The sequence below is a fragment of the Salvelinus namaycush genome, chromosome 38, assembly GCF_016432855.1.
Source record: "Salvelinus namaycush isolate Seneca chromosome 38, SaNama_1.0, whole genome shotgun sequence".
Lineage (NCBI taxonomy): Eukaryota > Metazoa > Chordata > Actinopteri > Salmoniformes > Salmonidae > Salvelinus > Salvelinus namaycush.
In genome coordinates, this window is record NC_052344.1 from 185,299 (window position 1) to 200,219 (window position 14,921).

A 14,921-nucleotide genomic window follows, 5' to 3' on the forward strand; every position below is an offset into this window, starting at 1 on the left:
CTATTGTTATTTTACTGCTGCTCTTTAATTACTTCTTACTTTTATTTCTTATGTATTTTTTAAAACTGCATTGTTGGTTAGGGGCTCGTAAGTAAGCATTTCACTGTTAGGTCTACCTACACCTGTTGTATTCGGCGCATGTCACTAATACAATTTGATTTGATGACTAAAGTATAATATCACATAACAAATCATGATAACATTGGATAGATGGATGCATGTGCACACACATGTGCAGCATGTGACAATAGCAGGATAATAATCAAGGATAGCATCACAAATGAATACATAAATACCACTTGATGATGAGTTGATCATTCGAATCAACTTTGTAGAGCTAAGGCAAAAACAAAAATGTGCACCCCTTTGAGGCCCCAGGACCATAGCTCTTCATTGGGACTTGATCTGCAGACAGGCTTTCACAGCTCTCTGTATCTGAGGACAGAAAAATTCACAAGAAACGGACTTCATTATACTCAAATTAGACCGCACTGAATATTGTTACAATTATCTCCGTCCTCACTTCTAGGGACTAGAAGTGAGGACGGAAAAGTACCTGCCCTATCCAGAATAGAATAACTACACAAAAGTACCTGCCCTATCCAGAATAGCCTACTCTCACTGACAGTTGGGACTGCTATCCTTTCCCGCTCCTCCATGGCTGTTAGCTAGCTACCTACAAATGCATTTCTATTTTTTTACAGTGATAAATACATCAAGATAGCTAGCTAATATGAAGTTTAGGTAGCTGGTGATATTTAATTCACTTTGCTAGCTATCTATACAGTATGTACATTTGGCTAGATAGCTAGCTACATTAGCAGCTCATTTGAGTTAGCCTGCACTAAGTAGTTAGCTAATAATACAGTTTTTTTTTTTACATTTTCAAAATGTATTCACTTACTTGAATAGGTTCTCCCAGCCATGTGGACGATTGGAAACAGGGCAGCAAAGTTTGTCACCAGAGCGTTTTAGAGCATATTACTATTTACCTGTGAATAAATTCATGAAATGGAGAATGGATTAAACTATTTAGTCAATTTAATAACCAGACCTTCACACAAATTTGCTATGCTAAATTCTTGACGCCCAATCGGACGTGCTGCTATATGCTGCCAGCATGCCCACAAGCGAGCCACTCTGGGTGGCCTTAGCGGCACGCAGCAATTTACCGCTTGCTAGTGTACACGGGACATTAGAGAGGAACTACTAGTTGGGGAATCAGATTGACAGGGAAGAAAATGAGCTTCATTGGTTTACGAACATGTAACCACCCATATTTCTTTCTTAAAGGTGAATGTGGCTGTAGGAATATTGTGTTTTTAGAAGTTAAACAGATCAACCCATTCAGATAAAAATGGTATTGCATTTTTATTGGTTTATGACAAAAGAAAGTGGATTACAGTCTTGTATGATCGGTCATAGAATGACACTGTCAGTTTTTGGAACAAGGGAAGGAGATTTTTGTTTGTAATCGTCTCCCTAAAGAGTTGGGAGAGAGGGAAAGGTTCTGTGGAAGTATACCTGTCCTGCATTTGGCAATGTTGGGTTCAGGGTTCAACATCTCCATTTTGTTTGTGCTTTTTAAATCTGCTTCCAGTCCAGAGTGACATCTCCTCAGTGTTAAATGCCTTCCATCATAGTTGGCAGCTCGCCTATTGTCAACTGACTTTGACAAAATCTGACTATCACTGCAGTTTAGTGGTTACAATTGCTTATGTACTTGGAGTTCCCTCACTGGGACACATACAATTTAGGATTTGTCCAAAATGGCTCCCTATTTAGTGCACTACTTTCAACCAGGGCGCAGGCGGTTTTGGTCAAAAGTAGTGCACTAGTATAAATAAGGTACCATTTGAGGCATACACAGAATGTTCCTTGGGAGCAGAGTTCTCATTTACTCTGCAAGATCAACAAGTCAGTGCATCTTGTTTTATAAACATTGTCGTCATCTATAGAAAAATAGCATTTCTATCACTGCTTGGGCGAAGCATATTTCATAAAGTGCAAACTACATGTATTTCTGGTAGTATATATATATTTTTGTCAAATTTCTCCATGTTATATTGAAATATTAAACAAGGTACATTATATATTTTGAGGTTGGGACTCATTGTATTCAGCTGCTGTGAATGAGGGATGTAATGAACTGTCATTTTCAGTCTGGTAATAAGTCTTTACTGACATCTAGTGGTAAAACTGTATGACACCAAGTAGAATCCCTTATGTGGCCCAGAAGTTATGTTCAGTTCAAACCATTTCTCCCAAAACAGAAACATGTCTATTCCAGCGGGGTATATCACAAGAGAGTATCGCCCTAAGTGGGAATACTACCCGGGTCACCTGACCAAGGCAAGCACGCTAGCCACAACCCTAAGAGATATCTTCCAATTGAAAGGCTAGAGATTTTCCTTCCTGAAGTACCTCCAGAGTCTTTAATGTGTCTTACAGAAATCATGAAACATCTGTCTTTGATGGCTGCTTTTTCTTGGCGAGCTCAGCTTGAATGTGAGGGGGGAACTGGTCCAAGTGTTTGTTCACACACTGCATGCAGAATCGCTTGGAGTAGAAAAGGCTGCAGCCCTGGAAGAAGAGAAACAAAAATAGTAACAAACACATTAAGCAAGCACACTATCACTGCAATGAAGTTATGACATATAAACTCAGCAAAAAAAGAAACGTCCTCTCACTGTCAACTGCATTTAATTTCAGCAAACTTAACATGTGTAAATATTTGTATGAACATAATAAGATTCAACAACTGAGACAAACTGAACAAGTTCCACAGACATGTGACTAACAGAAATGGAATAATGTGTCCCTGAACAAAGGGGGGGGGGGGGTCAAAAGTAACAGTATCTGGTGTGGCCACCAGCTGCATTAAGTACTGCAGTTCATCTCCTCCTCATGGGACTGCACCAGATTTGCCAGTTCTTGCTATGAGATGTTACCCCACTCTTCCAAGGCACCTGCAAGTTCCCAGACATTTCTGGGGGGAATGGCCCTAACCCTCACCCTTCGATCCAACAGGTCCCAGACGTGCTCAATGGGATTGAGAGCCGGGCTCTTCGCTGGCCTTGGCAGAACACTGACATTCCTGTCTTGCAGGAAATCACGCACAGAACGAGCAGTATGGCTGGTGGCATTGTCATGCTGGAGGGTCATGTCAGGATGAGCCTGCAGGAAGTGTACCACATGAGGGAGGATGTCTTCCCTGTAACGCACAGCGTTGAGATTGCCTGCAATGACAACAAGCTCAGTCCGATGATGCTGTGACACACCGCCCCAGTCCATGACGACCCTCCACCTCCCAAAATGGATCCCGCTCCAGAGCACAGGCCTCAGTGTAATGCTCATTCCTTTGACGATAAACGTAAATCCGACCATCACCCCTGGTGAGACAAACCCGCGACTCGTCAGTGAAGAACTATTTTTGCCAGTCCTGTCTGGTCCAACGACGGTGGGTTGTGCCCATAGGAAATGTTGTTGCCGGTGATGTCTAGTGTGGACCTGCCTTACAACAGGCCTACAAGCCCTCAGTCCAGCCGCTCTCAGGCTATTGCGGACAGTCTGAGCACTGATGGAGGGATTGTGCATTCCTGGTTTAACTCGGGCAGTTGTTGTTGCCATCCTGTACCTGTCCCGCAGGTGTGATGTTCGCATGTACCGACCCTGTGCAGGTGTTGTTACACGTGGTCTGCCACTGGGAGGACGATCAGCTGTCCATCCTGTCTCCCTGTAGCACCGTCTCACAGTACGGACATTGCAATTTATTGCCCTGGCCACATCTGCAGTCCTCATGCCTCCTTGCAACATGCCTAAGGCATGTTCACGCAGATGAGCAGGGACCCTGGGCATCTTTCTTTTGGTGTTTTTCTGAGTCAGTAGAAAGGCCTCTTTAGTGTCCTAAGTTTTCATAACTGTGATCTTAATTGCCTACCGTCTAAGCTGTTCGTGTCTTAACAACCGTTCCACAGGTGCATGTTCATTAATTGTTTACGGTTCATTGAACAAGCATGGGAAACAGTGTTTAAACCCTTTACAATGAAGATCTGTGAAGTTATTTGGATTTTTACAAATTATTTTTGAAAGACAGGCTCCTGAAAAAGGGACGTTTCTTTTTTTGCTGAGTTTAGAACCTGGGTGTATTCACTAGGAACCAAGCGAACGAAACGGGGAGGGACCTACCTGAACTTTTCCAATAGAAACTGAATTCATTTCATCTTGCAATGGAAACGGTTTACTCCGTCGATCAGCGTGCATGCATATGCAAGGGCAGTCTGTTTTTTTTGGGGGGGAGGGGCAGCGTGCACTTTAGTCTACATCGTTGCGTTCCACCCAGAGAGGAACTACAGGGGTCTTGGGCAGCCAGAATAGCTTACCAAGCAAGAGGGTCCAGGGCACTCTGACTGTAGCTAGTGACGACATTTGAAATTCCAGATCCGGTGTTATATGCCATTTTGTCTACAAATACTAGCTAGCTAGCTACATGTCTGTCTAGTGTTTTCTTTTGACACTATCTTTTAGCCACAGAAGCAGAAACAAACGTCTCTCCATGGATTCCAATTGCTAGAACTGCTCTTATTAGTCAGAAGAAGAACATTTAAAAAATGACAGAAAACACTACAAGAGGGAGACTGGAGAATATATAAATAATTTCCATTAAAAACACAGGCACTGGGCTGCCCATCATTCACACCAGCTTATTCACACTTTACTTTGTATCGGGGAGGGGGGGGGGGGTTGATCAGCTATAATATTGCTGATCGATTGTGGCTTCCATCAATGTAATTGTCTGCATAATTTCCAATCCCCCATATATATTTTGTAAATTTTTCCCTAACCATACCACCCCTCCCCTAATTGGAGTAAACTAATGGACAACACTTAAGCTTCTACTTAGAGCTTATACAATGCATTCAGAAAGTAGTCAGACCCATTCCCTTTTTCAACATTTTGTTACGTTACAGCCTTATTTCTAAAATTGATTAAAGAAAAAAACAAATGGATACATTTTATCTACACACAATAGATGAATAAAATTAAGCTTAAGTGGAGCACTTAGAATACTACTTTTTTCCCCCCCTCTCTCGATGGGAAAATGTTTTTTTTTTTTGTTGAAGATGTGCTCTTTATGACAATGTTAAAATTAGGTGAAATCAAAAGTACATTTTTTACTCACCATCACAATTTAAATTATATCACTGCCAAAGTTTTGGCTTGGTGGGTGTAGACTAGATGTCATAGCCATACATTTCTGGAATATTGTCGGGGTATTATATGAATTTGAGCAAAGATGCAAATGTACACTACATGACAAAGTATGTGGACATCTGCTCGTCGAACAACTAAATTCCAAAATCATGGGCATTAAATCTGGAGTTGGTCCCCCATTTGCTGCTATAACAGCCTCCACTCTTCTGCCAAGGCTTTCCACTAGATGTTGGAACATTGCTGCGAAGGCTTGCTTCCATTTAGCCACAAGAGCATTAGTGAGGTTGGGCACTGATATTGGGTGATTAGGCCCTGGCTCGCAGTCAGCGTTTCAATTCATCCCAAATGTGTTTGATGGGGTGGAAGTCAGGGCTCTGTGCAGGCCAGTCAAGTTCTTGCACATGGATCTCGACAAACCAAACAATTTCTGTATGGACCTTGCTTTGTGCAAGGGGGCATTGTCTTGCTGAAACAGTCAAGGGCCTTCTCCAAACTGTTGCCACAAAGTTGAAAGCACAGAATTGTATATAATGTAATTGTATGATTTACCTTCACTGGAGCTAAGGAGCCTAGCCCAAACCATGAAAAACAGTCCCAGGCCGTTAATTCCTCCTCCACCAAACTTTACAGTTGGCACTATGCACTGGGACAGGTAGCGTTCTCCTGGCATCCACCAAAACCCAGATTCATCCGTTGGACTTCCAGATAGTGATTCATCACTCCAGAGAAGGCGTTTCCACTGCTCCAGAGTCCAATCGGGCGGCAGATAGCCTAGTGGTTAGAGTGTTGGACTAGTAGGTTGCAAGATCGAATCCCTGAGCTGACAAGGTCAAAATCTGTCGTTCTGCCCCTGAACACGGCAGTTAACACACTGTTCCTAGGCCGTCATTGAAAATAAGAATTTGTTCTTAACTGACTTGCCTAGTTAAATAAAGGTCAAATATAAATATATATTTTTTTTTTAAATGGCGGCAGGCTTTACACCACTCCAGCCGACACTTGGCATTGGGCATGGTGATCTTAGGCTTGCGTGCGGCTGCTCGGCCATGGGAACCCATTTCATGAAGCTCCCGACGAACAGTTCTTGTGCTGACGTTGCTTCCAGAAGCAGTTTGTAACTTAGTAGTGAGTGTTGCAATCGAGGACAGACAAATGTTATGTGCTAAGCGCTTCAGCACTCGGCGCTCCCGTTCTGTGTGGCTTACTACTTTGCGGCTGAGCCGTTGTTGCACCTTGAAGTTTCCACTTCACAATAACAGCACTTACAGTTGACCGGGGCAGCTCTAGCATGGCAGAAATTTGACAAATTGAGTTGTTGGAAAGGTGGCATCCTATGACGTTGCAAGTCACTGAGCTCTTCAGTAAGGCCATTCTATTGCCAGTGTTTGTCTATGGCGATTGCATGGCTGTGTTCTTGATTTTATACACCTGTCAGCAACGGGTGTGGCTGAAATAGACAAATCCACTAATTTGTAGGGGTGTCCACATACGTTTGTATATAGTGTATGTACATGCAACTCTGGAATACATTTAAGGCATTACATGCATTTTAGCAAAGATGCAACATTTCAAATGTATCTACATGTATTTGAAATAAATTGTACGTGATGTTAAATATTTTGAAATGTATTTTTTTCATAAGGGTGACTAAGCCAAAATAAAATTACTGGATATTACTTTCTAATTTATGACATTGACATCATATATTGTACAATGAGACAACAGATTTCAGCCATTTCATGCTCATTATTTTCGGCAATATGAGCAAACAACGTACCGTTCCAACACAAACTGTGATGTGGCACAAACTGCAGTTGGATCCCAGGATAAGGAACCTCTCTCCGTCTGGACTGAAAGGATCCTTGGTCACAAAACACTCTTCCAACAAGCTGATGGAAAAGAAACAAAAACATGATGAGTAAATGCAAGAGCTACAACTTTCTGAAAGGTTTACTTTACACCTCATGAGTTGACAGTCATAGACACACACTAAACGTTCGCTAGTTTGGGCCACTAGAGACTCCACTATACTATATATTCTAGAAGCCACTAGCCAGGGACCAACTACATTGCATGCCATGTTAGCCAGTAAGCATGAGCAAATCTTGAGTTCACACTTCGCTAGTGTTATCAAAACTTTACTCACACAATAGCCCTGGTATTGGGTGGCTTCTGTCCGTAGTATGTGAATGGTGTAGATAAACTGCACAAATGGCAAGTAAACATATTCTGAGGAACCGCATCCGTGCTTGACTCCATTGTTGTGAACGCGAACGTGGTTCTACTTCCTGGTTTCTTTTCTTCATTTGTGGGACGTGTGCAGCAGCACGGTTCTACCACCACGTAGTGGACTGGAGTGATAATGCTGCATCCAAGAGGTCAAATAATGTAGGCCTACTGTACTTTGCGTTCAACTTTCACTATGGTCAACTGTCTATATCCAAAAGGAGTACATATTTTTCAGTTAGCTGATTCCTGCAGTAGACAAATATATTCATGACATTCAAAGTACTACTTTACAACCAAACTAAGACAATGAAATTGACTTTTTAAAATGGAAATATTCTACATAATTTATTTAAAATTCATCAATATCCAATTCATTAATTCACATGACTGAACAACACAGTTGATAACCCCACCAAATTGTAGGTGTACATCACAATGTCTCCCAGCAGTTTCTCTCAGACCTTGGCTAGCAAACCACTGCACAACCTCAAAAGATTAAATACTGTAAATCTGATCAACACTACTTGAGATAAAACATTATGTTCAAGTTAATGACATCTATTGTAGCTAGCTATGTCACTGAATGGACAAAGGCAATGGACAGTCAGTGGATCATCCTGACCTGAATATACCAACCATTGTTACTACAAATAGACAGGGAGGTATAGAGAACAGGACCTAATTGATATCATTAACTGGACACAGTCCATACTTATACTGTCATGATGAAATTAGAGTATTGGAATATAGTGTAGATATGATATGGTAGAGTTTAATACACACAGTGTACTTTATTATGTTAAAAACATAACCCTAAACTGCCATGTAGTTTCTAATGGATTATGTGAATATGATATGTGCAACATATTTATTTTGATAGTGGTATGTAAAGAGACACATTGGAAAAAATGGAGGGTCACGCAAATGCATGAGATAAGGATATATTTTTTTATACAGGTGTCCCTTTCACCTTACTCTCAAATTGTTGAAATATTTACAAAATACAGTATCGAGGAGCTTAGCAGAGCCATGGCTTTGTTTGTGGTTAAAAAGAAGAACCTCTCTTCTCTAAGTTAGACCCGCGGAACACATACCACCTGGTACGGATACAGGAAGGTGACGAGTGGAAGACAGCCTTCAACACTGCTAGCAGACACTATGAATACCTGGTGATGCCATTCGGTTTGACCAATGCTCCTGCTGTGTACCAGGCCCTGGTTAATGACGTTCTCTGGGATATGTTCAACCGGTTCGTGTTCGTCTACCTCGACAACATCCTCATCTTTCCCGCTCGACTCAAGAACACGTTCTCCACGTCCGACAAATCCTCCAGCGTCTCCTGGAGAACCAGCTGTTTGACAAAGCCAAAAAATGTGAGTTCCAACGCTCCATCATCTCCTTCCTTGGATACATCATCGCTGCTGGGAATGTGCAGATGGATCCCGGAAAGGTGAGAGCGGTGGTGGATTGGCTCCAACCCACGTCCAAAGTGCATTTGCAACGTTTCTTAGGATTTGCCGTTTTATCTGGAGTTACAGCACCCTGGCTTCCCCCCTGTCACCACTCACCTCTCCCAAGACCACACTCACGTGGTCCCCAGCGTTCCTGGACCTTAAGCACTGCTTCACCACAGCTCCCATATTGATCCATCCGGACCCGTCCCATCAGTTCGTGGTGGAGGTAAACACTTCAGATGTCGGAGTGGGGGACCGTCCTGTCCCAGCGTTCTGCCCTGGACCTTAAGCTGCATCCCTGCGCCTTCTTCTCCCATCGCCTTCTCCCATCGCCACAGAGAGGAATTATGATGTGGGGAACCGAGAACTACTTGCGGTGCAGATGGTCTTGGAGGAGTGGAGACACTGGTTAGAGGGGGCGAAACTTCCCTTCATAGTGTGGACGGACCACAAGACCCTGGAATATCTCCGCACCGTCAAGCGTTTCAACTCGGGGGGCCCTGCTAGCCGGATGTTTGTACCAGACGCTGCCCGCTCCATGGTTCCGGACATCTCCACGTTCGTCGCAGCCTGCACCGTCTGTGCTCAGAACAAGACTCCTTGGCAAGCTCCGGCTGGCCTCCTTCAACCTCTTCCTGTCCCTCACCATCCCTGGTCAGATATATCCCTGGACTTCGTCACTGGTCTCCCACCAGCTGATGGCAACACCACTATTCTCACCACTATTCAACACCACTAACCTGGTGGACAGGTTTTCCAAAGCCACCCATTTCATTCCCCTCCCCAAGCTACCTTCTGCCAAGGAGACGGCCCAGCTCATGGTGCAGCACATCTTCCGGATCCTTTGACTTCCAGTGGACATGGTTTTGAACCGTGGTCCTCAGTTCTCGTCCCGGATCTGGAAGGCATTCTGCACACTCATTGGGTCATCGGCCAGCCTGTCCTCCGGGTTTCATCCCCAATTCAACGTCCAGTCAGAGCGTGCCAATCAGGACCTGGAGACGACTCGTCGGTGCCTCGTCTCGGCCAACTCCACCACCTGGAGCCAGCAACTCTCGCCAGCAAGCCCAGTGGCCTTCCCTGCTCGGCCACTGGGCTCTCGCCCGTCGAGTGCTCCGTGGGTTATCAGCCCCCGCTCTTCCCGGAGGAAGAGGAAGAGGTCAACATACCCTCTGCCCAGATGTTCGTCCGCCGCTGTTGGCGTACCTGGAAGAGAGCTCGGTCCACTCTTCTCAAGACCAACTTCAGGTATCGTTGACATTCGGACCGCCATCGGACCCCGGCTGCCCGCTACCATCTTGGGCAGAGGAAATGGCTGTCCACTCGGGATCCCGCTAACTTTCCCCCAATTTTATTGGCCCTTTCCCCATTTTCAAGATTACAAGCCGCTCTGCTGTTCATCTTCTGTTGCCCCATACCCTCCTTTTACATCCCACTTTTCATGTTTCTAGAATTAAACCTGTCTCACAGCCTTTTGTCTCGTTTCCAGGTCCACCCCTCTCCCCCGTCTCATTGACGGCCAAACTGCGTACACGGTGAGGCTTCTCCTGAAAGTTCAGCCAAGGGTTAGGGGATTCCAGGACCTGGTTGACTGGGAGGGTTATGGTCCAAAGGAGAGGTGCTGGGTCCCCGCTAGGAACATCCTGGACCCAGCCCTCATCGCTGAGTTCCATCACCGGCACCCCGATCAACCAGGTATGCGACAAGGTAGGACTCCATGTGGCGTCCCTAGAAGGGGGGTACTGTCACACCCTGATCTGTTTCACCTGTCTTTGTGCTTGTCTCCACCCCCTCCAGTTGTCGCCCATTTGCCCCATTATCCCCTGTGTATTTATATCTGTGTTCTCTGTTTTTTCAAATCAAATCAAATTTTATTTGTCACATACACATGGTTAGCAGATGTTAATGCAAGTGTAGCGAAATGCTTGTGCTTCTATTTCCGACCATGCAGTAATATCTAACTAAGTAATCTAACAATTTCACAACAACTACCTTATACACACAAGTGTAAAGGAATGAATAAGAACATGTACATGAAAATATATGGATGAGCGATGGCCATCGCATAGGCAAGATGCAGTAGATGGTATAGAGTACAGTATATACATATGAGATGAGTAATGTAGGGTATGTAAACATTATATAATGTGGCATTATTTAGTGGCTAGTAATACATTTATTAAATCCATTTTTTCATTATTAAAGTGCCTAGAGATTTGTGTTAGTATGTTGGCAGCAGCCACTTAATGTTAGTGATGGCTGTTTAACAGTCTGATGGCCTTGAGATAGAAGCTTTTTTTCAGTCTCTCGGTCCCAGCTTTGATGCACCTGTACTGACCTCGCCTTATGGATGATAGCGGGGTGAACAGGCAGTGGCTTGGGTGGTTGTTGTCCTTGATGATCTTTTTGGCCTTCCTGTGACATCGGGTGGTGTAGGTGTCCTGGAGGGCAGGTAGTTTGCCCCCGGTGATGCGTTGTGCAGACCTCACTACCCTCTGGAGAGCCTTACGGTTGTGGGTGGAGCAGTTGCGGTACCAGGCGGTGATGCAGCCCGACAGAATGCTCTCGATTGTACATCTGTAAAAGTTTGTGAGTGTTTTTGGTGACAAGCCGAATTTCTTCAGCCTCCTGAGGTTGAAGAGGCGCTGCTGCGCCTTCTTCACCACGCTGTCTGTGTGGGTGGACCACTTCAGTTTGTCAGTGATGTGTACGCCGAGGAACTTCAAACTTTCCACCTTCTCCACCACTGTTATTTTCCTGACACCACACTCCGAGGGCCATCACCTCCTCCCTGTAGGCCGTCTCGTCGTTGTTGGTAATCAAGCCTACCACTGGAGTGTCGTCTGCAAACTTGATGATTGAGTTGGAGGCGTGCATGGCCACGCAGTCATGGGTGAACAGGGAGTACAGGAGAGAGCTGAGAACGCACCCTTATGGGGCCCCAGTGTTGAGGATCAGCAGGGTGGAGATGTTGTTTCCTACCCTCACCACCTGTGGGCGGCCTGTCAGGAAGTCCAGGACCCAGTTGCACAGGACGGGGTCGAGACCCAGGGTCTCGAGCTTAATGACGAGTTTGGAGGGTACTATGGTATTAAATGCTGAGCTGTAGTCGATGAACAGCATTCTTTCATAGGTATTCCTCTTGTCCAGATGGGTTAGGGCAGTGTACAGTGTGATTGCGATTGCATCATCTGTGGACCTATTGGGGCGGTAAGCAAATTGGAGTGGGTCTAGGGTGTCAGGTAGGGTGGAGGTTATATGGTCCTTGACTAGTCTCTCAAAGCACTTCATGATGACAGAAGTGAGTGCTACGGGGCGATAGTCATTTAATCATTTACCTTAGCTTTCTTTGGAACAGGAACAATGGTGGCCCTCTTGAAGCATGTGGGGACAGCAGACTGGGTTAAGGATTGATTGAATATGTCCGTGATCACACCAGCCAGCTGGTCTGCGCATGCTCTGAGGACGCGGCTAGGGATGCCGTCTGGGCCGGCAGCCTTGCGAGGGTTAACACATTTAAAATATTTTACTCACATTGGCTGCAGTGAAGGTTTTGGTAGCGGGCCGTATCGGTGGCACTGTATTGTCCCCAAAGCGAGCAAAGAAGTTGTTTAGTTTGTCTGGGAGCAAGACATCGTGGTCCGCGACGGGGCTGGTTTTCTTTTTGTAGTCTGTGATTGACTGTAGACCCTGCCACATACCTCTCGTGTCTGAGCCATTGAATTGCAACTCTACTTTGTCTCTATACTGACACTTAGCTTGTTTGACTGCCTTGTGGAGGGAATAGCTACACTGTTTGTATTCAGTCATGTTTCTGGTCGCCTTGCCCTGATTAAAAGCAGTGGTACGCGTTTTCAGTTTTCCCATGCTCCTGTTTTCTCTTTAGTCCCTGTTTTCTTGTTTTGACACTCCTGCCTGCCCTGACCCTGAGCCTGCCGTTCTGTACCTTGTGACACTGCCCTGGATTACTGACCTCTGCCTGCCCTTCATGTATGCAGGCATTCCTGCATCTGCAGGAACCTCTCTTTATACTTCTATTGGTTCATTTTTAAGTTAGGGCAGGCGGGAGGTGGAGAGCGCTCCAGTACAGTAGGTGGTATTAATAACGTTGGATGCCAGCCACCGATAAACCCCACAGAAGAAGTGGTGGGGGGCGACAACGGCTAGCTAATATACACCGGTAGACAGTGTTTTTCACCCCCGCCTCTCGGGAACCCCCGCCTCTCAGTTCTGTTATCAATGGTGAGAGCAGGTGTTTGGCAGGCGGGAGCAAAGGACACTGTTTGCTAGTTTAGCCAGCTAGTCTTTGAGGTACACAGCAAGCAGGAGGCAATGCTGTGTGCTATCTAACTAGCAATCTAGCTAGCACACGTTGTCACTAACTATCAAGCTAGCTAGTACACGGTGTCGCCCTAGCCTCCCATCTGCTGTGCTCAGGATTGGGGAGTAACGGATTACATGTAAGGGATTATATATATTTTTTTACTGTAATCCGTTACGTTACTAGCAGAAATATTGTAATCAGATTACAAAAAACTAGATGATTATTTAGAGGATTACTTTTAAATTCAGAAAGGATGTTTGTGTAAAAAAATCTTTGACAATTCTCTGTTTTCTCAATGACATTCAAATCAGCATTTAAAATAGGTGCAAATTGACCACTATGTTGACACACTAAATGTGTTTGATGGATCGTGGGAAAAGAACAGGAATAGTTTTTTTGTAGGCTACAGTCCAAGTCTTTCAATGGTGCGACTGCTGTCGACATCCAAAGATTATCTAATTTGAATAAATGCTTGGAGGTAAGAATGACAGCAGTGGTGTAGTCTACTGCGATACGGATATCACTTGGTATTGATATCTACATAACAAGTGATATCTACACAGCGCATTGATGTGAATCACACTGCTGCTCTCTCATTTAGCTATTTGCGCCTTACGGATTGTGGTTGTTGTGAATGGCTGTTCACAAATCTAAATGTGTATTTGAACCCAATAATGGTTGAATTCAAGAAGTTTAAGCTGCCTATCAATTATTGTTTTTGAATCCAGTGGTTAGCCAGTGAAAAATGTGCTCTTGCAACAGCTGCTTAATCCAAGCCCATGGAATAAAAGGGCTTTTATTGCTCAATCTAATTCATGCTGATATAAAAAAAAATCCATACACCTAATTGGCACATGCTCAAGCTTGTACATTTTTGATGGACTTAAAGGGGCAATCTGTAGTTGCTACATCCATTTTTGGACTTAAATATATATTCAATACCAGTCAAAAGTTTGGACATACCTACTCATTCCAGGGTTAAAAATAGTGAAGACATCAAAACAATGAAATAACACATGGAATAATATGGTAACCAAAAAAGTGTTAAACAAATCAAAATATATTGTATATTTGAGATTCTTCAAAGTAGCTACCCTTTGCTACTCTCTCAACCAGCTTCACAGGGAATCCATTGAATATTGAAGAATATAACTTATAAATGCCTCATGAGCTTAGTTCAACTGTCACACTCCATGATAACCCAAAATATAAGCTTGTTTTACTCCAATGTTTGTAAACATTGTAAATGTAAACAAACACTCTATAGCCTCATAACATAGTTAAAACAATAACTGTGATATCATGGATGGTCAGTCTTTGCATCCATAGCTCTGTCTATTAATCTGAGAGTGGTTACATTACTCCAGGCGCATCCCTCAGCTTTTTACCAAAACAGAGGCGGGGTGCCGTTTTGTTAATGTTTCATCTGTGGATTTGCCCTTTAAAGAGCTGCATATTATCAAGATATCAAAGTGTCACCAACAAAAAGGTAAACAATAGGCCTATAGCAAATGCAGCATATGGCATTCATTTTTCACATGTAAATAGCACTTTTCAGTAGTGCTCAAAGCATGCCATTCCATGAGCGCAGCATTTATTTTTCAACTCGAATCAATGAGCCCAATCAGTCCTCCATGACAACAAAATCAATTTCTGTGAATTCATGTGGCTCTCTGCAAAGTCATAGCATGTTTTTGAAC

The 14,921-nt window shown here is 44.1% G+C and overlaps 1 protein-coding gene across 3 annotated transcripts; it reads right to left on the bottom strand.

Moving 5' to 3' along the window:
* Positions 1–133: 133 nt before the first annotated feature.
* Positions 134–7,504, bottom strand: cdpf1 (cysteine rich DPF motif domain containing 1). 3 transcript variants are annotated; one of them, XR_005473789.1, is made up of 5 exons: positions 7,361–7,504; positions 6,992–7,103; positions 2,450–2,583; positions 905–992; positions 134–435 (listed from the first exon to the last, which is right to left on the bottom strand). XR_005473789.1 is itself a non-coding variant. In XM_038978127.1 (3 exons), the coding sequence occupies exons 1-3, from the start codon at positions 7,471–7,473 to the stop codon at positions 2,455–2,457; spliced, it is 354 nt and encodes a 117-aa protein (XP_038834055.1). In that variant the 5' UTR covers positions 7,474–7,504; the 3' UTR covers positions 1,347–2,454. The 3 variants fall into 3 exon arrangements, 1 of the variants encoding a protein (XP_038834055.1); XR_005473788.1 differs by having other exon boundaries at positions 2,425–2,583; XM_038978127.1 differs by lacking the exons at positions 134–435; positions 905–992 and having other exon boundaries at positions 1,347–2,583.
* Between the last annotated feature and the right edge of the window lie 7,417 nt (positions 7,505–14,921).

Excerpts from the sequence above, each read along its gene's own strand:
- cdpf1 (XM_038978127.1), bottom strand. The coding sequence starts at position 7,473 with ATGGAGTCAAGCACGGATGCGGTTCCTCAGAATATGTTTACTTGCCAT. Across the intron at positions 7,104-7,360 it reads CCCAATACCAGGGCTATTGT|CTTGTTGGAAGAGTGTTTTG; the intron begins GTGAGTAAAGTT and ends CTTTTCCATCAG. Across the intron at positions 2,584-6,991 it reads TCACAGTTTGTGTTGGAACG|GGCTGCAGCCTTTTCTACTC; the intron begins GTACGTTGTTTG and ends CTCTTCTTCCAG.